The sequence below is a fragment of the Terrapene carolina genome, unplaced genomic scaffold, assembly GCF_002925995.2.
Source record: "Terrapene carolina triunguis isolate 2854851 unplaced genomic scaffold, T_m_triunguis-2.0 Scaffold96, whole genome shotgun sequence".
Lineage (NCBI taxonomy): Eukaryota > Metazoa > Chordata > Testudines > Emydidae > Terrapene > Terrapene triunguis.
In genome coordinates, this window is record NW_020664447.1 from 56,931,838 (window position 1) to 56,955,987 (window position 24,150).

At 39.8% G+C, this 24,150-nt stretch overlaps 1 protein-coding gene across 2 annotated transcripts in view; it reads left to right on the top strand.

The window, feature by feature from the left end:
• BRMS1L (BRMS1 like transcriptional repressor) overlaps positions 1–24,150 on the top strand; it is a 45,807-nt gene that overhangs the window by 16,644 nt on the left and 5,013 nt on the right. For both annotated transcript variants that reach the window (XM_024195987.2, XM_024195988.2), the window contains exons 4-9: positions 4,032–4,111; positions 8,589–8,685; positions 10,007–10,090; positions 14,735–14,799; positions 16,903–16,942; positions 18,279–18,405. In XM_024195987.2, coding sequence (XP_024051755.1) covers positions 4,032–4,111; positions 8,589–8,685; positions 10,007–10,090; positions 14,735–14,799; positions 16,903–16,942; positions 18,279–18,405 — 493 coding nt within the window. The remainder of the gene's footprint in view (positions 1–4,031; positions 4,112–8,588; positions 8,686–10,006; positions 10,091–14,734; positions 14,800–16,902; positions 16,943–18,278; positions 18,406–24,150) is intronic.

Consider the following 24,150-nt stretch of genomic DNA (forward strand, 5'->3'; position numbering starts at 1 on the left):
ATCAATTGGAATATAAATATTGGACTTGCATTACAGTGTATAGTGTATATAGAGCAGTATAAAGAAGTCGTGTGAAATTTTAGTTTGTACTGGTTTTGGTAGCGATTTTTATGTAGCCTGTTGTAAAACTAGGCCAGTATCTAGATGAGTTGATGTACCCCCTGGAAGACCTCCGAGTACTCCAAGTGGTATGTGTACCCCTGGTTGAGAACCACTGCTCTAGAAGAAACTCTTGCAACCTACTTTTCCTGCATTCCCTGCACAAGTTATGTTGTCAGGCCATGTCTACACTACTAAATTATGTTGACCTAACTTAGGTCAGAATACAGCCACTGCAGTTATCAAATCACTTTGTGTGTGTGTGTGTGTGTGTGTGTGTGTGTACGCTTGGCTACTTATGTTGGCAGTGCGCACCCTTACTAGGAGTGCTTGTACCAATTGTATTGTCAGTGTGAGGCATTGTGGGATGGTTCCTGAAAGCCACTAACAGTTGATGTAAGCAACACAGTATCCACACTGACACTACATCAATGGTGACTTTCTGGGATGGGGTAGGAGGTTGGGGTGCAGCAGGGGGTCGGTGGTTACCTGGGGCGGTGCCAGCTCCCGAAAGTGGCCTGCACACCCCTCTGGCAGTGGCTCCGCGGTTGGGGCAGGGGGAGGACGTCCCCCCCCCCCCCCCCCCCCCGGGGCTGCAGGGATGTGCTGGCCACTTCCCGGAGCGGAGCGGGCAGGAAGCCGCCTTAGGCTGTGTCTACACTTCCACTTTCAGCGCTAAAAATTTAGTCGTTCAGGGGTGTGAAAAAACACACCCCTGAACGACAAAAGTTTTAGCGCTGAAAAGCGCCAGTATAGACCGTGCTTACCCCTCGTTCGGGATGATTATTTTTTATTGCTGGGAGAGCTCTCCCATGGCTATAAAGGGTGACTACACTGCCCATGTCACAGCGTAGCCAGTCCTGCTGCGCTCCCGGTGGTGGCAGTAGCTGGGGACTCCTGGGCCCTTTTAAATCGCCCGGAGGCAGCAGGGGGGGACCGAGAGGCACGTGGGAGCAGCAGGCGGGGCCGGGGGAGAGATCCGGCCCCGAACATTGGTGGACCTGGACCCCCAGGCCCTGAATATTCATGGAGCCCGGGCACCACAGGCCCATACAACTCGCCGCCCCAGCTGGGATCATAGAAAACTGACATAGCAACTCAAATACTATGAAAGGTGCTGACATAAAGCAATATTAGACCTCATTCTTGAACAAATTATTTGAAGAGGAAAGCTACTCAGTTCATTTGCATTATAATACTGTGATTTGTCCTCTGAAAAGTGCAAGATCTTCCATACACACACATACCAATGTTATCCAGGGTTGGGATATTGAACATAGTCAGTAGTCTTGTTCTCAGTGTTAAGGAACACCACCCTTACCATGAATCATCCAAATACAGATACACATAGTCCTACTTCTTGGAGAGGAAAACTCAGATAATTTTGAGAAGCTTTTCATGTTTAATACATTAAACAGGTTGTTACATTCTCTGCTACAGAAGTTTTCTAAATTGTCATGGTATTTGACATACAGCTCAACAGTTTTTTGGTTGTTCCATCTGTAATCCCCCTACTGTTCACCATCCCAGTTTGAGATTGTACAAGAATCGGGTATGTCTGGCTTGTAGCTTTTTACAAAACTTCGGGGAACTGGGCTTGAGATTCCACAGTGTGCTTGGCATTGTGTGCCAGCATGTGGTCACCTCAGTAAAGACCCGCTGAGACAAACAACCAGAAACAAAGCTTCATTTTGTAAGGAAACATGAGGATTGCAGTCCAGCAGCCTCTTCTCTGCTTTCTTCAGGATCCCTGCTTCAATGCTAAAACTTCCTGCTGGGAAGGCAGAGGGTACTTCTGGCAGGACCCAGGAAGTTTTCCCAACATGCAGCAGTTTGTAGTCCACTTATAGTTCTTACTGCTGCTGCTGAAACACACTGGACCTTGGGCTACACAGCCATCAGTCAGTTAGCAACCAGGGAGTTTATAAACAAATGATAAAAGATTTAAAACAAATAGTCCAAATTTTTTCTCAGCACACTTTATCAGCCTCTTCACTTCTTTAGCCAGCTTGCTTAGATGCTGTTTCACACCGATATGCAAGTGCACTCCACTAACTTGGAATTTTAATTCTAGCCTGAATCCGAAGTGCTATATTATCATGTTCCATTAATCAGTAAAAGCATTCATTTCAGTTTTATTTTATAGTAACTCTATTTCTTAAACTCTAAACTTAATATCTAAAACTGTTACCCATACTCTATTCTCATTACCCAAAAGTGAGTTGAAAAGATGTTTTGTTGGTAAGCAGTTCACTGAGTATGAGAAGAACATTTAAGAAACGTGATGATTTGTCTTCTAACATCTTAACTCTTCAGTGTTAGATGCGGGATATAATTGAGTAAAACTTCAGTGATAGAAATTGTTCATTCTAGGTCTCTTATTGCTAGATTAAGATGTTAATCTGACATCTGTTGTGTAGGGAGAGTTGGAGAAGCAGGCTGAAAGTTTTTAAAAGCGAATATTTGCTGACACAATTTTTTTTTTTTAAATAAAAGTGGTTATTCAAATCGGTGTGTAAAATGCCCTTTTAATTTTTAAAAGAGACTTTTTTTTTTCTTGGGAGTAGAGAAATTGCTAATTTGTACTCATTTATTCGGGAAGTGCTTTGTGAAAGACCAACTGAATTTGCAAACAAATGTACTGGCATAAGACAGTTTTTAATTCTATTTTAACTATTGAGAGCCCTTAATTGAAAACTTATATGAGCAGAAATGGATGCAAATAGAATTTGAGGTTACAGAGAATTCAGTGATTTTTTTTGAAAACTGCAAGAGACTGTCCAGGAGATTCAAGTTCTCCAGTTAGAGAAGAGAAACATGGACCACTAATAAGAATGGAAGAGCACTTCAGTTCCCATGCTTTCCAAGCAAGAAGCTTGTCCTCCTAGGTCACACAGGTGAACACAAGAATAGCCATACTGGGTTGGACCATTGGTCCATCTAGCCCAGTAACCTGTCTTCCGATAGTGGCTGCTGCCAGATGCTTCAGAGGGAATGAACAGAACAGGGCAATTTCTCAGGTGATCCATCTTCTGTCGTCCAGTTCCATTTCTGGCGGTCAGTGGTTTAGGGACACCCAGAGCATGGTGTTTGTCCCTGACTATTTTGGCTAATAGCCATTGATGGAGCTATCCACCATGAACTTACCTAATTATTTTTTTGGACCCAGTTATACTTTAAGCATGGGATGTTGTGAAGGCCAATTCAATCTTTGGCCTATCTCATAAGTTTGCCCACAAGATCAATGGTTGTGGAAGCTTGTGATGTGGGCCTGTCTCTTTAGAACAGCTTAGAGACCACCAAACAGTTAGTAATACCCAAGAACTACTAACTTTGGCTGTATACATTTTGCCCTCTTCTCCTGCCTTATTAATTACTGTATTATTGTTAGCCTCCCATTCATTACTATTAAACACAGTACTGCGGTAGCACCTAGAGACCTCAGCCAGGTTGTGGCCCCATTATCTTAGTGCACTGTATGCACATACATGTACCTTTTTAAAAAATATTGCGCTCTCTGCTTGAAACAGTCTTCCTCCAATGCACCAAGTTATCTCAGCCAGAAGTGGCAAAGCTGTAACATAGTAAGTCTATCTTGTGTTGCATTGACAGAATTTTGTGGGATAAATTAGTTTCTTTTCTACCTATATTGCCAGCAAGATAAATTTGTAGTCTGCATAAATACAGAAGTGAACAAAATTGAGGGCAATTTTCTCTGCAGCCTCTTGAGTTCAGTCAGTTATTTTTCCATACAAGTTTTATACTCTGTGTACTGTCTGAACACTGTCAATATGTAAAATAGTTTTTTGGTTTTTTTTTGTGCATATGTGCATTACTCTAGGACTAGCAATAGCAATCTTGACAGATAATTCTGAAATCAGTTACTCATCTTTTTTTAAAAAGTAATAATGCTGTAATTTGTCTGGTTGCAGGTATCTATAGAGAGCTCTGTTTAGAGTCTGTAAAGAACAAATATGAATGTGAAATTCAAGCTTCTCGCCAGCACTGTGAGGTATTGTCAACTTGTTTAAACTGGTGGCTAATCAAGTCTGTCCTTAATGGATGTGCAACAGTTTCCAAGATCGGTCCATTTTAAGTTTGTATTATTGCTGTAACTTCAATATTTTGATGTAACTTTCTTTATCATTTCAAAAGAAATACATCCTTAACAATTTAAAGAAATGAGACCTCAGCTAGGTGTCAGTTTGGTTTACATAAACAAGATTAATACTACTTTCATTAACAGGGCCCGTCTAAGATTGAAAAGACCTCCGATCATTTTTGGAATCTCTTTTATATAGTAGGCATCTGAGAAAATAGTTAGTGGTATTCTACCATGAATACAGCAGTCACATTTTGCAATAATTCTATTTTTAAAAGCAGCTTATGGGCAGAAAATAATGTTGTCACTATTCAAAAACTGGTACGAGAGAATTAGACATGTTTCTATTTCAGTAGAATCTCTGATAATTTCAGCAATAGATAGAAAAGTATTTGCATAGACAGAGTTGTAGAACAATTACTGTATATATTCATTCATAAGCCGAATATTTTTGGTAAAAAAGTGACGCATCAAAGAGCGGGGGTCAGCTTATAAACAGGTCTGCACCAAAATGTGATGGATTTTAATCATTAAATTGAATATCTAATACATTGTCGTTTTGTTTACCTGGAGCATTTGCAGGCATAGAGCCCCTCAGCTCCCTGTGGCCGTGGTTCACCATTCCCAGCCAATGGGAGCTGCGGGAAGTGGCTTACCCTGACGGGCCGGGAGCCAAAGTTTTCCAAACCCTGAAATATGGGGTCGGCTTATGAAAGGGTCATACAGTTCTTGCTATTTTTACCTATCCATTTTGGGGGGGTCGTCTTCTAAACGAACGGGCTAATGAATGAGTATATACGGTAATTCTATTGATCCTTGTTCAGGTGGAAAAAAATATCAAAACCTTTAAACCCAGAGATAGAAGCTTTTGTTTTTACAAGCAGAATTTCTTTCTGTGAGTGCATATAATACTTGAAATGTCTGGACTAATATGGATCTTCATATTTTGATACTATTACCTGTTTACCTGGATGTAAATTGTCACAACCTGATCTAGTCCATTTCTGAATAGACATCAGTCTACTGAGATTGAATTCCATGTGCTTCTAAGCCTCCTGGGTCTGGATAGTGATTGATCACTGTTCCGAGCTCTGTATCTCTGAAGCATACTCCCTCATGTCTGACACCATTCTTGGGCAGTGGGACCCTGCAATCTGGCTTCCAACGCTCCAGACCCAGTGCCTTAGCCCTCCTGACCCTCCAGTTAGACAAGCCTTTGTTTCCTCCCCCCACACCAAGCTGTAGGAGCTCCAATTTTCTTGTTATACCCTTCAGGGATAACATGGCAGTAAAGCATAGGTTTAGCAAAGAAATCTGACACTCTCTTGACATAAATCACAAGAGATACAGACCCATTGAAAACAAATTCCTAAATACAATCCCCTTCAGTGAGAGCATTGCCTTTGGTTAATCCAGGCCTGTCCTAAAGCACTCCGTGTGCTTGCACAGGGCCCCCATCTCAGTCGGGGCCCCAGTCACTGGATGCGTAGTGTTGTGATGTGGTGCACAGGGTCGCAAAGCCACTCATCACTCAAATTTGGCCTGCTTCATGGAGTGCAGGGTGGGTGATGATAGTGACAGAGCTGCTGGGATTGGGCAGAGCCTCTCTAGCTCAGGATGGGAGCGGAGTGCTGAGCTGGGAGGACACCGGTGAGTGGCTGGGGAGGTTCTGGGGAGGGGTTGGGGGTGAGTTGGTGACAGGTTATGAGATGAGCGGGAGTGTGTGTGTGTGTGGGGGGGGGCTGCAGGGTGAATGGTGATGAGTGGCAGATGTTGGGGGCTGTGGCAGGAATCGAGGATGTTGGGGGATGGGGACCTAGCTGGTGGAGCTGCAACAAGCAAGAAGTATGTCCGGGATGCTGGGATGTGTGTGGGGGCTCTCAGGATAAGTGGGGGCTGGTGGAGGGTTCTAGGAGGATGGCTACTTATGCATTCCCAGATTATCAGAGTTTTCAGTACTTCCCAGAATGATGTGGGTCTGTCCCAGCTGGCATGACCACATGCTGCACAAGGGGAAGGGGACATTTCTAAGAGTGTGCTGCCCTTCCCCCACTGGCAGGAGCTCAAATGCGCTGTAGGTTATTAACATTAACGGACATAAGTCCTTAACCTCTTTCATTCACTGATGTGGAAGTTACAATAGAAAGTTGTGAAACAGACTTATAATTCTAAATGGGGGTTAAATGTGTATGAACATAAGTATTTTGTATATTTAAAAGTGAGGTAAATATAACTTTTCTCTTATCTACATCTTGGCAATTTATCCTTAATAAGGACTTGAGGAAACGTCTTGGTGCTTTCTTCTTGAATTTCCAAAGCCTCCATCTTTTCTTGTATTTCCTTCATGTGGTTTTTTCTTTTTTTTTTTTTTTTCTTTACATTTCGGATATCTTTGACAACAGGGAATCTGATATGTTATCGTGAATCAAGTCAGGCATCCAAGCCTTTATATTACAGAAGAGATGAATTCCAGTGCAATTTTAGGTGCAGCTGTAGAAACTGTTTTTTTGGTACCAGATCATTTCTCAGCCAACTGAACTGCCTCAGGTGCTATTGTAGATAAAAGAGAATATGACTAGTGAGTGTTTCCTCTTTGTTATTTTCTCTCAGTCCTTCTAGGAGTCATTATCTGTTGCAATTCAAATAAAAACAAAAAAACCCAAACCCTCCAAAGATGCATGTATATTTGTCATCCTTTAGGAGACATAGAATCATAGAATATCAAGGTTGGAAGGGACCTCAGGAGGTCATCTAGTCCAACCCCCTGCTCAAAGCAGGACCAATCCCCAGACAGATTTTTGCCCCAGATCCCTAACCCCAGAACCCTCAAGGATTGAACTCGTAACCCTGGGTTTAGCAGGCCAATGCTCAAACCACTGAGCTATCCCCCCAGCAAATGAAAGGAGCAATAAAGGTACTTCCCCAAAGCCCAAAACTCATATAATGCAAAATGACTTGCACAGTTCTGGGATTTCAGATACTGTTTTAAATTTCTTTAAAAGTCTAATTGCCATATCTAAGCAGTTTATAATTATTGTGTCAAATATGTACTATTGTGTAAATAAAATCCATGGTATGACCATTCTTAACTTTAAAGCCAGCAACCTTGAGGGATGGGAAAGCAGCTGAAGTATTTGTTGGATTATATAGAGAATCCAGGCTTGTGTATGCATCTGCTTCTGTTTGTCAATGAAGGAAGGGGCTAGTACAATACCTATAATTAAAGATAAGCCATTAATGTATTTGGAACCGAATGGTGGTAGAGTTTATATATCCCCTTTGAAAAGTGCTAATTAAATTACAATGTTTTAAACTATTGTATGGTTGTCACTGCTGATTTAGGAGTGTTTCAGTTCAACACTCTAGGTTGCATTATTCTGGACATAGTATTGCTATTGTAGCAGTCACTTCTTAATTTGTTCACAAAGTTCAAAGGACAATTGTTAATACAATTCTATAAGAGAATCTAACTTTTACTAGTACTATAGTTAACAAAGATTAGATCTGGCTGAAAAATGGGGAAGTTTTAATAAAACATAATTATTTTTTTTCCTAAATTTTTAAAAACTTACGAATTTGGAAAACTTGACCAGGTGTAAATAGACAATTTAATCTGCACACCACTAATCTGTACCACTACAGTACATTCTGAATATGAAGTCCATAGTGAATTTGGTTGGAGATAGGATACCGGACTATATTGATCATGTATTTGATCCAGTCTGGTATTTCCTGTGTTCCTGGGAGTGACTTTATAGGACTGAAGGAGTGGGCAAGTCTTGATCAATGCACACAATCCACGTCCTTGACCCACACCCAAAGCCCCTCCAATTTGGTAAGAACTGCCATTCATTCAGGTTTATTCTTCATAATCCTGACCTAATCAATAGACTGTTTCCAGTGCTCTTTGTGTTCCATTTTTGCTTTAGATCTACTTCATATCTTGAGAAGAGCATGAGTGATGGGTCGACCATCTTCTCTATTCTTCATTGTGAGTCTTTATCAGACAGTCATGATGGGAGATAATGTCCAACTAGAGAACATTCTGGTGGAGATCTAGCTGCTTGCTTTACATCTCCTTCCTATCATGGTCCCACTCAAATCCTCAGCACATGCACCCTTCTTTGATATCTGTATATCTTGCATCCACATGAAATATCTGGAATAAGTGTAAGCTTTAAGGGGCTGGGACATCACACTGAAAAAGCAGGTGGATGAGGGACTCAAAATCAAGTGCAAAATGTGGCTTATGCTTCATGGCTGTATCTAAATGCATAAGCGACTCTTATCATGTTGCACCTGAACTTCTAAATCAGTTGATGTCAAGTGCATTTAGTTGATAAACATGCATGAATGCATAAGTTATAATTTCTTGCTTTTGTTTCAGAGTGAGAAGCTCTTGTTGTATGATACTGTACAAAGTGAACTAGAAGAGAAGATCAGAAGATTAGAAGAAGACAGGCATAGCATTGACATTACCTCAGGTAAATAGGATTTGAAAGATTTTTAATGACTTGATGTCACAGTTTAGGGCAACTGCACCTGTATTGTCCCTCCATGGGCCATTAAGAGTACCCACTCTAGGCTCCTCGGCCATCACCTCTCTTGGGCAGAGACCCACATCTCTCTCCCTCCTGACTGGGTTTTTTCCCTGCTGCAGCGTTCCCTGTCTACACTATGATTTCCCCATCAAACCAGACTACCTAAGCAGGTCTATTTCTTTGCTTTGCTTTCTCTACAAAGAATATGAGCAGCTGTAATTGCCAGTAGTCACAATTTACCACACAGTCCTTTATAAGCAATCACATTTATTCTTAAGGTGAAGGCATTACAGAGAAAACATTACAGAAAAGAAAAGAACTTGCACGTATGCCAATAAGCTTACCAGAGAAATCCCCCATCTCCAACCAGGGCTATGGTAGGAGTCAATCCTTCATACCTCACAAAGGCATTTTTTCTGTGGTTACAAGTTCATAGCAGCCTTAGCTTAGAACTAGCACTCCCATGAATAGGTTAGTCTTTTCTTTTATATAGATTGGGCCTTTGATCTTCGGGTTCTGGGAACAGATAATCAGTAGACAATGGTTCCCTCTTCAGGCTGTAATTTCAACAGGCTGGATTTTTGCATAACTGCTGGTGGGAAATTGTATTAATCTATAGAGATTCACCAGGCAAACACTTGATACTGTTTGTCCCAAAAGTCCATTCTTGACTGGTACATTGCTCAACATAGTCCTTTGAAGTTCATAATGTGCCTGGGTTCATATCCCATCTCACTCCCCTTCCCCCCCAGCGAAAAGTTACATGCAATCCTGGCCTGTAATAATACTTAACCTTTTCATTTAATACAATGGACTCCAAAGATAGTTAAACTTGATTCAATAAGGCTGTTCAAGGATATTGCAGAAAATTGTCATATCTGTCATCTGGTAGCTAACTGCTGGGTCAATTATATGCAAGTACTGCATCTATAGAGCCTTTCATCACATTGTGGAATGCTGTTAATTATATGTTAGACTTTATTCTAAGCCTCAATGAACTTAAAGTAGATACAATCTGCTGTTAGAGCAGATGTTACTATGCCTTGTCTGCTATGGTGAGAATCTGTTAATTTTATCTGTCTGCCAAAATATTAAGGCCTACAAAATATAGTACATTAAAATGTGAAAATTGCCATTCTTCTCACAAAGAGCATGTACCAGAAAATCTGATTTATATCCTTGTCAGACAATTTTTTTTACTGTAAAAGAGTTAAACATCAAATTCATTAATGTAATTGTAGCATTCTTATTACGCTTTTTTCAGAATTATGGAATGATGAACTACAGTCCAGGAAAAAAAGGAAGGATCCATTTAGTCCAGATAAAAAGAAACCAGTTGTCATATCAGATATCCTTTTTCTATCGTTCTTATCTGTGCAGCATTTTGTGTTTTATAGCCTTCTTACGACTTGTTCTCCTGTTATATTGTCTGCTTAAGCAATAATATATTTTTTTTACTATATTTAGGAAGTCTTAACAGGCTTGCAAATCCTTGCCATGTAAATATCCGTAACAAAAACAATTTACAACAGTGAACTTTTGTTTAGAGGGACATTATCCAGTGTTGTGTTTTTTTTTTTTTTTTTAATATGGAGATATACCTATCTCATAGAGCTGGAAGGACCTTGAAAGATCAAGGAGTCCAGTCCACTGCCTTCATAGCAGGACCAAGTACCATCCCTGACAGATTTTTTGCCCCAGATCCCTAAATGGCCCCCTCAAGGATTGAACTCACAACCCTGAGTTTAGCAGGCCAATGCTCAAACCACTGAGCTATCCCTGTGTCATATCTCTGTATTTAACAAGTTCCTACCATATCAGAGTGAGCATGATTACAAAGTCCATGACACGTCACTTCCAGTGATTTTTATTAAATACAGTGAAATCTCTGAATACACATTTAACAGACCAAGCATGTATATCAAATGTTAATATTTCAAAAGGATTGGACAGGTGTGGTGGTCTTTTGCAGGTGACTGTATCTTGTCTGAGTATTGAATAAATTGCAATCAAATATGCAAGTATTTTGTCCTTTGTCTATTTTTTGGGTACATAATTGGCAGGGCCGTCTCCAGGCACCAGCTTAACAAGCAGGTGGTTGGGGCGGCCAAGGGAGAGGGGCGGCACTTGTGGCAATTCGGGGGCGGCAGGTCCCTCACTCCCTCTAGGAGCGAAGGGCCTACCGCTGAACTGCCACCGCCGATCGCGACTTTTTTTTTTTTTTGCTTGGGGTGGCAGAAATGCTGGAGCCGGCCCTGATAATTGGTATATTAGTTTTCCCATAACAATCTCTTATCTCCTAGTACACCTCTACCCCGATATAACACGACCTGATATAACACGAATTCGGATATAACGCGGTAAAGCAGTGCTCCGGGGGGGGGGGAGGGCTGCGCACTCCAGTGGATCAAAGCAAGTTCGATATAACGCGGTTTCACCTATAACGCGGTAAGATTTTTTTGGCTCCCAAAGACAGCATTCTATCGCGGTAGAGGTGTAGCCGCTAGGCTGCTGATAGCCTCTCATTGAAAAAGATGCTCAACTCTAGAGGAATGCTTAATAAATACTTCCCTACTGCTGTTCTTGGCAGACAGATTTTGTTCTAATTGTGGTGGTGGAAATCTAGTTGAAAGGTCACCTTTTGTGACCTTGAAAATCCAGATTAAGATCACTGTTTTCAAAATACTAGTTTCACTGTTGAGTAATTGCAAAAGTGACTGTTTTTAATTCCATCTAATTTTCCACTTCCAAAAATAGAAGCAATTGAATTCTTGAACATGTCAGCCAGATTTCTGCTTTGACTTTGTTTCAATACACTGATCCATGGCATCAGCTCCAGGCAGCAAAAACAGAGGAAGGAAGTTGTTACATAGTAGCAATCATAACAGTGAGAGTAACATAGGCCAAAAAGAGAGGAAAAGCATATTCTAAACATGCTTACAGAACAATTTAGGAGTGAAGGGAGAGGATTCAAAGGAAGTTTAGGGGAAAGTAAGCGAGAAGGCACAGAGAATACTCTAAATTAGATAAAATTTGGAAACTAATTCTACTGGCCATTGACAGTGATCTTTTAAAATAAGAGGGATTTAATCCCAAATTCTAGTCTTTTTAAAAACTCACCATAAACTTTTTCTGGTAAGACAGCAAAGCATTTTTTGATATGTCTAGTAAGTAGTGTCATTATGCTTGGTGCATGGAGAAACACATGATTCTCACTCCAAGGAGTTTGCAATCTTTAATTTAAAAAAACATACAGTTCCTTGCACATGCTACGCAAGATGATGGGACAATGGATACATAATCTCCAAGAAATGTAGAACCATTTTTCTGATAATGTTAAGCCACTAAAGTCCAATATTGATATGCTTTCAGAAGTTTAAGAAATTGATAAACTTGAATGAAAATGATAGCTTCCCAGAACACAAGGATAAATAAGGAGTTTACAGCATAAGGATGGCATGATATAAGGCTCAGGAGACAGAGGATGAAATGAATGATTCTGGAGGATGGCTTTGGAGATCTAGGTAAAAGGAAGATGAAATGAATGTAGGTGGAGTTGTAGTTGGTGTTTTGAAGGTGAAAATTAGAAACTTGAATTTGTGAATAGTAGAGAAGCAATTTGAAGACTGACATGATCAATAGCAGTATTTTTGAGGGGTTGAAAAGTAGTCCTGTCAGAAGCAGGAAAAATAGAGAAAGAGGTTGCAGTAATTGAGGTAAAATGACCAACATCTGGACTTTGCTTTAGAGGTAGAAGGTTGGGTTTTTTGTGGAGATGTCAGAGGTGGAAACTTCAGAGGCAAAGATTTGTATTTGTTTTGTACAGTGCCAATCACACTTCTAGTACCAGTGACAGAATGACAGAATTTGGCAGTAGGGGGAGAGAGGAGGCTTAATATGACATTGTGGTTGAGATTAGATGATGATGGAATGTTCAACTGTGGAGTAAAAACAGGGTAAAACTTGGACAAAAGATGCCCCTCTCCAGGTAACTTTTTGAAAGGGAGTTACACTATGCAGAAAGTAACTTACTTGTTGACCTTTTCTTGTACTATGTTCTGTAGCTTGTGCAATTGAACTCCATATCTTGAGTATCCTTTACCTTGTTTACTGACTGCTGTCTAATTGTTAAGGCTTAAGAGCTCTATGTTTATCACTTTTTGATTGCATATTTTAAATTCCAGAGGTCAGGGTTGCTAATGTTTGCAGGTTTAGGTTAATAAGGAGTAAGGACAAGATTCAAAAGCTGTGAGTTCATAATTTTGTCACCGTTTACAGCTGATGTCCAGTGCAGGTGAGAGGCTCAAAGGAGCCAGCTTCCAGAAGTAAACACAAAACCCAGGAGATGATTGGTAGATGCTCTTAGCCTGGAGGAAGGGGAGGTCTAAAGTCTTTGCAAACTGAGGTACCCTTCAGATGCACCCTCACTTCCCCCTTGCAGGGGAGGATGAGAGAATTCAAAGGTAGGCCTAACTCCTAGGATTCAGCCCAAGGGGATCAACCCTAAATATTTTTTTTTTTTAGTATGGAGGCCATTTAATATCACATCAGACTCAAAACACATGATATTTGAGGTGTTTAGGTCCCCCTATTAAAATTTAAAAGCGAAATGAAGTTAAAGTTGTGGCTTTCTTTTTTAAAGTCTATCACTGTCTATTTTATTCTGCGTGTCTCTAGTTGGGACACACCACATCAAGACTGCTGCTTTATTGGAATATTTCTCAGAAAGATGACCTGTCGTAATGACAGTGGATATTAATGAATGTTACTCAGTTAAGATGGCATTATCATAAATTCAGCTTAGTGGAGATGCTTTTAGCTAGTGCCAGAAATTTAAGTGGTGGTTATTCAGTTGTTTGGATGTAACTCTATCGTCTGGTCTTCTAATACAGAAATTGCTAAAAGGAATTATGGGGTATAAATTTCCAAGTATTCATGCACAGGATGGCTGTGTGCTGGAGGTGTGAAGCCGAATAGCTTCAAATTACAAGATACATTGGCAGTTCTTACTTATTTTTACAGACAGAGATCCATGTTAATTTGCTGTCTTGTGCTTATTTCTTAAAGTATGGTTAAATTTATCTAACACAATATGTAATGCATACTGGAATTTCTTAGTCTTTCAGTACGTTACAGTACATAGTCTTTGAACTTGACTTGAAATCACAATGAGAACTACAAAATAATTTTTTTTTAAAAGTGTTGATTAGTAATGAATGTTTAATTTCAACAACTTAAACTTTTTCTTCCAGTTTCTCAAACTGCTTCAAAACTAATGTGTTTTTTAAAGTCAGGGCGATTTAACTTTAAACGTTCATAATTTATCAACTTTTTCAAACTTGCCTTGTGTTATATAGCTTGCTGAGGTTGAAAAAACAAGACAGATCTGAAGACTTTTATACATACTACTTTACAATATTCTGTTTTGTATTTGTGTATATTGTAGTAATTAACAACTTGTGGTACAGAGTTGATATTTTAAGGTAGAGCTTTCGAACTTTAACTCAGTATTTCCAGTCTTTCAGATACTTGATTTCTCAACCTTAACGTTTTTCCATGTAATAGTATAGGATTTAGAGTCCCTAAGAAACTGCACTGAAGATGTTAATTTAGATGCTTGCTTTCAGTATTGTAGAAAAATAAGCTGCCAGGATTGATTTATTCTGTTTGGAGTACAAGAAACAAGGATTGTTTTGGTGTCTGTCAAGTACAGAATGGGTATGTAATGTCTGTTGTAGTCTTGTATCCCTGTGGTGTTCTACAATAACAACCTTAATGTAATTGTAAATATGATAGCTTCTAGGAAACTTAAGTGACACTTGTACGCTGTGTGGCTCTCAAGACCTAATTTTTGTAGTGCTTTTCACTTCATTTGGAATTCTGTGTGTGGAGCAATGGCAGAATAGAGTCACTAAGTAATTTAAAATTTATGAAGATTGTAGACCTTTTATGCTAATTTCACTGTAAAAAGTGATTCCCTTAACTTTTCAACGTCCCTATATAGTTTATATGTTACAGGACCTCGATATACTTGAAGATTGGACAACAATAAGGAAGGTATGATTGGAGGATGAATGTCAATTTTGTTGCCTGTTTTGTTGCCCTGTTCTCATACATTTTACAAATATATAGGCAAGCTTCCATTAAAATAATCGAGAGCATAAATATTGCTAAATAGTATTTTTGCAATAAAGTCTGATAGTTATAGCAAGGGAACAGAGTGATGTGCGTTCTAAACTTAGCTCTGATACTGAGTAGTCTGCCCTTGGCTATGTCTCTTAGGGTACGTCTTCACAGCAAAGAACGGAGTAGGATGGGGGACGGAGAACCCTGCAGCAGTGAGTCTCATATCCTGGGTCAACTGACTTGGGCTTGTGGGGCTCTCTGTCTGGGCCTAAAAATAGCAGTGTAGACATTCCTGCTTGGGCTGGTGCCTGGGTTCTGAGATCCACCCCTCCTTGCTGGGTTTCAGAGCTCAGGCTCCAGCCCAAGCGGGAACATCTAAACTGCTGTGTTTAGCCCCACACTGTGAGTCCAAGTCAGCTGACCTGGGTTCTGAGACTCGCTGCTGCAGGGCGGGTATGTGGTGTTGTTGCAGTGTAGGCATACCCGTAGCCTTTTCATCTCAGTTCCTAATCTGTAAAATGGGGAATGCCATACTGAAGGCCTGGTTTACTCTACAACAAGCTGGACCTAAATTCTGTTTTACTCTGGTACAGTATGCTGGAAAATCTGCAGCAGCTTTTTTTAAAATTTCAAAAACATTTTATAATTAATTGTGAAAATGAATAAATAAATACGGTAGTTTGTTTAATTTGATAGTAAATTCAGTTTATTTTGCTCTGTCACCACATATTTCATTATGATATAGATGTCGGTCAGGTGGTGAGGCAGTTGGGACTCGAGGCAAGAGTCCCAACCCAGTGGTTCTCAACCTGCAGCCTCTGGGCTGCTTGCGGCCCAATCAGCACAGAGCTGCAGCCCATGTGACGTACTCAGGGCATAGATGTAGTATTAGATGCGGCCCACATAACACATTGTGGGCCCCATATACAGCTCACAATGGTAAATAGGTTGAGAACCACTGGTCTAACCTGACTGTACCTCCCCAGTGGCTAGAAAACCACCTTTCTGCCATAATGTCCTGGGACCTAATAAAACCTAGAACCAGCTAGTCACCAGGGTGTATAAGCAGTATTTCCCATCTTGTGGAACACCAGACTAGTTCAAGGCGAGGTGGGCTAGAGGAGAGAATCAAGACAGGGACACCTTCATGACATTGGATCCACCTCTCTTCCTGACTGTAAACATTCTCTAGACTGCACATAAAACTGGATGGCTACTTGAAAACCAACCTGTCTTCCTCCTCTTCTTTGGCACTAGAGGAGGGGAAACAAAATAGAAAAATATACAGCTGAGAAATATACAGAAAAGACACTGAAGGTGGGTGTGGGTAGGAGATAAACATGTGCAAGAAGGTGAACAAAGCAGAAATGTCCACTGTGCTCCTGAATGGTACAAGGGAACATGGGCAAATCCATCACAATTGAGGGTCCAACACATAAAGTTGGAAACTGCTTTGCTTAAACTACAGCAGGAATTATGCTGAACAAATATCGGACCATAGACACAATTTCACCCTAATAGCTCTTAAGTAGGGCTGAGAGTGAGTAAAACTGATTATTATACACACAACCGTAGAATGGACTTGGATACAACTGTGAGCTAGGCAGAGGCTTGTTTCTATAGCTTTTTGAGTGAGCTTTTCTTTATCCAAAATCTTTATCTGGCAGCTATTGATTGTAAGCTGAATTAAGAATGTTTCGTGCTATTTTGGGTTTGGTTGGCAATCTGCAGAGTGACGTAACACCAACTATAAAATATTGTATAAAGAATTGCTCCTGATTTATTTAAAATCAAAGCCCATTAAAGCAGATAATGGATCTGTTTCTCTGCATGCTTTTATTCAGCTAAATCAGTGGTGTGCAATGTTATAAAATATTTTTGATTTTTTTAGAACAAGCGTTTAAACATATATATGTAAATGCTAATATATTAAAGAGCTGCACTGCAGTAGAACTTTTCTTAAGGCATTTTTTAATAAATGTTCAAAAAGTAAGCTTTCTTAACTTTCTCTTTTTTCCTTTTTTGTACTTCAAGGCAATGGCTACGCTGGGGCCACACAGAGTAAAGCCGGAACGTAAGTAATAAAAACCTCACACCTTAATACATTCTGGTTTCATAAGACAAAACTCATTAAGCACAACAGCATAGATTTCATCTAGACAGAACAGAGATTTATCAGGCACAACAGGGACTGCAGTGGTTGAGGAGGGGAAAGGAAAGCAGAGGGCTTTAAGGGTATGTCTGCACTTCAAAAAGAAAAAACAAACATGGCAGTGAGTCTCAGAGCTCTGGTCAGCTGACTCAGGCTTGCACCATGGGGCTGCAAACAGCACTGTAGATACTTCTGCTCGGTCTGGGGCCTAGTCTCTGAGACTGCTGTTTTTAGCCCTGCTACACGAGCCCTCGTCAGTTGACCTGGACTCTGAGACTCAATGCTGTGTGTCTCTTTGTGTTTGCTGCAGTATAGACATACCCTAAGCTGCTTCCTATCTCTCAGGCCTTGGTTGAGGCACTGTTGTGCTCTGTGCTTTACAATAGGGTTGCTCTCTCCACTGACAGTCTTTCTTACATATATTTGTATGAAATTGTTATTTTCATTATAGTCTCAGTATCTTCTAAATGGTGAAATGTTTTTAAAATCAAGGTTAATACTTAAATGGTGGAAGATTACCAGTAGAAGGAGTAGACTTGTAGAGAAACAGATTGGATTGGCTTGATACATGTCAGTGCAGCATATAAATGCTTTTTCTCTGGCTTCTACCTCCCCCAGCTGCTCTGTGTGCAGCAGCTAATTGAAGTTAAGCAGAGCTTATCCATTTCACTATGCTCTGCTGCTCTGAGTCAGTGAAGAGCAGAACTTGGGAGAGAGGAAGGGGACAATGTTTGGATACCAAGGTGATATTCACCTTAAATGTCCAAGTTAGGTAGAAAGGGAAACAAGGGGGAGGAAGTGGTTGGGGAACAAGAGAAGAGGAAGTAAGTAGGTGTTGCTTTCTTTAGTGACAAATTTCTGTTGGGGTATTGTGGTTAATGACATAGTACACTGACACAATTGTATTGGAGAGGAGGAGAGGTGTGGGGAGAAAGAGGAAGAAATTTGATCAATGGTTGATACTTAGACTTGCCACATATACCACAGTTACCATGATGTAAATTAACGTTAATTTTACCTGAAAATTGAGTTTTTAATGGACCCCACTACATCAGGAGATAAAAGAAAAAAGCATCTCTTCTCTTAACTATCTTAGATTTTAGTTTGATTGTTGCCTAAGGTAGCAATGCCCTTTTTAATAACTAAACACTTAGCATATATGCATGTGCTGATGTAGTTAAGTATTTGAAAATAAATTTATAAACCTGACTTTAATATCTGCATGGTCAGTAATAAATATTTCTGTTGATCATTTTAGCACCTGTCAAATTAGAAAAGCATCTGCATTGTGCTAGGTCTGAAGAAGGAAGACTCTATTATGATGGAGAGTGGTATGGACGTGGACAGACAATATGTATTGATAAGAAAGATGAGTGCCCTACAAGGTAAAGGTCATTATAGGCTACTCCCATTTACAATAACGTACATTATACAGTGAATGGAAAGCCCAACCTTACAATTTCAGTCAGCTGTTGCCATGTCAGTTACTTATCAATATTTTCTATCTTAAAAGATAACGAGCTGCTTTCTTCTAGATATCTATTTTTGCCTTCCTCCAGCATAAGTACCAAATGATCTAAGTGTAGAGGCTTAGTTATCTTAATATTTAAAATACATAAAATTTGACAGCTGATGTATATGTCTGAAATAATAGCCTAAAACGAGGGCTGTCAATTGCAGTTAATTCACGTAATTAACTCAAAACAATTAATCACGATAAAAAAATTAATCTCAATTAATCACACTTATAACAATAGAATACCAATTGAAATTTATTAAATATTTTTGAATGTTTTTCTACATTTTCAATATTGATTTCAATTACAACACAGAATACAAAGTGCACAGTGCTCACTTTATATTGTTGTTTTTTATTACAAATATATGCACTGTAAAAATGATAAACAAAATAAATAGTATTTTTCAATTCACCTCATACAAGTACTGAAGTACAATCTCTTTATCATGAAAGTGTAACTTACAAATGCAGATTGGGGGGGGGGGTTACATAACTGCACTCAAAAACAAAACTGTGTAAAACTTTGGAGCTTACAAATCCACTCAGTCCTACTTCTTGTTCAGCCAATCACTAACACAAACAAGTTTGTTTACATTTACGGGAGATAATGCTGCCTGCTTCTTATTTACAATGTCATCTGAAAGTGAGAACAGGCGTTCGCATGGCACTTTTGTAGCCGGTGTTACAAGGTATTTACATGCCAGATATACCAAACAGTTGTATGCCCCTTCATGCTTCGGACACCATTCCAGAGCACATGCTTCTATGCTGATGATGCTCGTTTAAAAAAATGTCAATTAAATTTGTGACTGTACTCCTTGGGGGTCTCCTGCTCTGTTTTACCCACATTCTGCCATATATTTCATGTTATAGCAGTCTAGGATGATGACCCAGCACATGTTTGTTTTAAGAATACTTTCACAGCAGATTTGATAAAACTCAAAGAAGGTATTGATGTGAGATTTCTAAAAATAGCTACAGCACTTGACCCAAGGTTTAAGAGTCTGAAGTGCCATCCAAAATCTGAGAGGGATGAGGTGTGGAGCATGCTTTTAAACGTCCTAAAAGAGCAACACTCTGATGCGGAAACTACAGAACCCAAACCACCAAAAAAGAAAATCAACCTTCTGCTGGTGGCATCTGACTCAGATGATGAAAATGAACAGTCCATATTGCTTTGGATCGTTATCGAGCAGAACCCATCATCAGCATGGAAGCATGTCCTCTGGAATGGTGGTTAAAGCATGAAGGGGCATATGAACTTCAGCGAATCTGGCACGTAAATGTCTTGCAACGCCAGCTGCAACAGTGCCATGCAAACGCCTGTTCTCACTTTCAGGTGACATTTTAAACAAGAATCAGGCAGCATTATCTCCTGCAAATTATAACCAACCTTGTTTGTCTAAGTGATTGGCTGACCAAGAAGTAGGACTGAGTGGACTTTGTTTTATTTTTGAATGCAGTTTTTTTGGTACACAATTCTACATTTGGAAGTTCAACTTTCATGATAAAGAGATTGCACTACAGTACTTGTATGAGGTGAATTGAAAAATACAATTTTGTTTTTTACAGTGCAGATATTTGTAATAAAAATAAATATAAAGTGAGCACTGTACATTTTGTATTCTGTGTTGTAATTTGAAATTAATACATTTGAAAATGTAGTAAACCAAAAATATTTAAAATAAACGGTATTCTATTGTTTAACAGCATGATTAATCGCAATTAATTTTTTTAATCACTTCACAGTCCTACCTAAAACATGAGTATAAACAAAACTCCATATCTTAACCCACTAAATATACCACACTTAAAATACTATATTTCCTTAGACTTTCCATCTATATTTTTCTCTGGCTGCAATTCCACATAGAAGAGAGGACATCAGGCTATCAGACTTTGTTTATAAAAATGAAATCTGAGCCCACATGCTAAATTTGTGTAATACATTAATTAAAAAGCCATTGAAAATGTCAAATACTTGCTCCTATTTTTTCCCGAATGAATCCTTTCACAAGCTGCTCCACCTCAGGAAAAACTCTGATTAAAAACCTGGGAGAGGCAATTCTATAAATGTTCTCTTTGTAGTTTCTAGTACTTGATAGAGGCAAGACAGGACTTGGTACTGACATCAGACAGGACAGTGGACTAGATTGAACATTGGTCTGATCTGGTATGGCAATTTCTATGTAAGAGGGCAGAGATGTGATAGATTTTGAACTATGAGTGAAGTCCTGGCTCCATTGTAGTTAATGGGAATTAAATGGGGCCAGGATTTTACCATATAGATTGAAGTCCCGAAACTTGTTACCAGAGTCTGGAACTTTTTCCTTGGTGTGTTTGGATCAAGGGGATTAAGTTTGGATCAAGTTTTGACCCAGTTTTAAATGGAATCTTACCTGAATATTTCCAGACTTGCTGACAACTGCTTTAAACCAATGGTAAATCATGTGTCCTTGCTTTCAAATGTCTGATGTTCTGAAAAGTTGGAGCTCTGTTTAGAACATGAACCTCTTAACTATTCCCAGACTAGAATCTTTGTTAAATATGGATTAAAGTACAAATTATGTTGAATCTGTAGGACCTTTTAAATTTCAGTGAATTTTAAGCAATAAATTGAAAAAGTAGATAAATGTGAACCTCTGCCCAGTATATGGATAAATGTATTCACAGCTAAATTTCCACCTTCAAACTTCAACAACCATCAGCTTCAATGGTATGATACAAGTAAATCGTAGGGCCGAGTTTGATCCAATATATGCAAAGCCACACAGGTTTGTGTGAGAAACTACTCTTCTGTAATGGAGGAATCCATCTGAATTGGACAATAGTAATTGAAGTCAACTGTATCTACTGATTAGTTTTGTTACTCTTATGATCAGGGAAAACATTTGAACAGGGAGTTTAAAAAAATAAAAAACTGTTTAGAGCTGAAGCAGGAAAGAATTTGAATACAATTATACATTGTTTATTTTAGCACGTACATTAACCGTCATGAAACAAATCTGTGGAAATCATTTTGCCCTTTCTCATTTTGCTTTGCATTGAGTTTGAAGACTTTTGTTAAATTTTTGGACAGGATCACGCAGGTAAATGTGTTCAAACATTCATATATAAATCTATGAAAGCCATGCTCTGATTGACATATGCCTCATCCTGCACTGGATCCTGCTACATCAGAGCAGCTATGCCATTCAGCAATGATTAAGAGTATGTTAAATTTACAATATTGAGATAATCTGGAGATCTGATATGGGCTGTGATGTGAGTTGTGTAAATAAATAGCTCTTACTTTGAGGTTGTCTATTGTCACCACAGCTTTAAACTACCGTATATACTTGATCATAAACCGGTTCATTTATAAGCCGACCCCCCAAGATGGATAAGTAAAAATGGAAAATTTTTATGATCCGTTTATAAACCAACCCTATAATTCAGGGGTCAGCAAACTATGGTTCCCGGGCCATCAGGATAAGCCGCTGGTGGGCTGAGATGGTTTGTTTACCTCGAGCGTCCGCAGGCACGGAGGTAAATCTAAGAAATCAAAGTGTTCCGGTGCGCCAGCTGCTTACCCTGACGGGCCGGGACAGCAGCTGGCGGGGAAATTTTTTTGGGGGGGAGAAGCTGAGGGTTAGGGGAGTAATCCCTGTGACCACCCCCCACATGACCCCACCCCTAGCCTGGGACCCCCACACTCTCTCTATCCTCTCCCTTCCCACCTTATCTGGGGAGGGCCAGGGGAGGATGTCTCTTGCCTGGCTGGAGCTGCTCCGGGAGGCTGGGCAGCGCGGTCGCAGCATGTTTCAGTGGGCTGGGCGGCACGGCCGCAGTGTGCTCCGGCAAGCCGGGTGGCAGGGCCACAGCGTGCCCTGGGGGGGTGGGGCCGACCGGCACGGCTGCAGCCTGCCAGCCCCGGAGTTGCAGCTGCTTTGGAGGCTGGCGGGAGAGCAGCATGGCCAGAAGCGGAGAGACTCTGGTCCCGCCTCTTCCCTTCTGGCTGTGCTGCCTCTCCTTGCTCCCTCTGTTGGGGGGAGGGGCTGGGTCCCTCCTCTCCCTCTCTATACCCGTTCATAAGTCGACCCCCTTCTCTGGTGCTTCCCTTTTTTACTAAAAAAAATTCAGCTTATGAACGAGTATATATGGTATGTAATTTGTACACTGCAAATATCCAAGTACTACATGATCCTCTAATATATATTAGTTATTTCAAGGCTGAGTAAACGGTTGCAATTTTAATATAATATAGAGAATATCTTTGAGAACTCAGAGGATGGGTGAGATCCAGAAGTCTTTAAAAAGAGGAACAAAGAGGACTGGAGGGATTTATAGACCAGTCAGACGGACTCGAATACCTGGAAAGATACTGGAATTAATTATTAGAGAATATATTTTTAAGGCCCTTGTTGGCTATTACTTGTCATTTATTATCTTCTAGGATTTGTCAAGAACAAATCATGCCAAACCAACCTAATACCTTCTTTGACTGGATTACTGGCCTAGCGGATAAGGGGGAAACAGTGGACACTTACCTTGGATTTTTTTTTTTTTTTTAGTAAAGCTTTTGACACAGTCCCACGTGACATTGTCGTAAGCAAACTAGGAAAATGTGGTCTAGATAAAATTACTATCAAGTGGATGCACAACTGGTTGAAAAACCATACTCAGAGTAATTAACAATGGTTTGCTTTCAAACCGGGAGGACATGTATAGTGGCAGGAGGTCTGTCCTAGGTCCAGTACTAGTCAATATTTTCGTTAATTACTTGGATAATGGAGAGTGTGCTTATAAAATTTGTGGGTGATGCCACTGGGGGACTTTCAAACACTTCAGAGGAGAGGATTAGAACTACCTTGGCAAATTAGAGACTTGCTCTGAAATCAACAAGATGAAATTCAGTAAAGATAAGTACAAAGTCCTTCACTTAAGAAGGGAAAAGCAAATGCATAAATATAAAATGGGGAATAACTGGGTGGGCAATAGTACTGCAGAAAAGGATCTGGGGATTATAGTGGATCACAAATTGAATGAGTAAAAAATGTTATGCAGTTGTGAAAAAGGCTAATATCATTCTGGGGTGTATTAACAGGAGTGTCATATGTAAGACTTGGGAGGTAATTGTCCAACTTTACTCAGTACTGAGCCCTCAGCTAGAGTACTGAGAGCACTACTGAATGTCACCCTTTAAGAAAGATGTGGACAAATTGGGAGGAATCCAAAGGACAGCAAGAAAAATGAGAAAAGGTTTAGAAAATGTGACATGAGGAAAAGTGTTTTTTTTTTTTTTTTTTTTTAAATGGGCATGTTTAGTCTTGAGAAAGAAGACTGCGGGTGAGGGAGGGGACATGACCTGATGATAGTCTTCATATATGTTAAGGACTGTTATAGAGAGGATGGTGATCAATTGTTCTCCAGGTCCACTGAAGGTAGGACAAGAAGTAATGGTCTTACTCTGCAGCAAGGGAGATTAATGTTAAATATTGGGGGAAAACTTGCTAACTATAAAGATTAAGTACTGAAATTGTTACCTAGGGAAGTTTTGCAATCCCCATCTTTGGCATTGTCTAAGAACAGGTTAGACAGACACCCATCAGAGATGGTTTAGTTATATTTG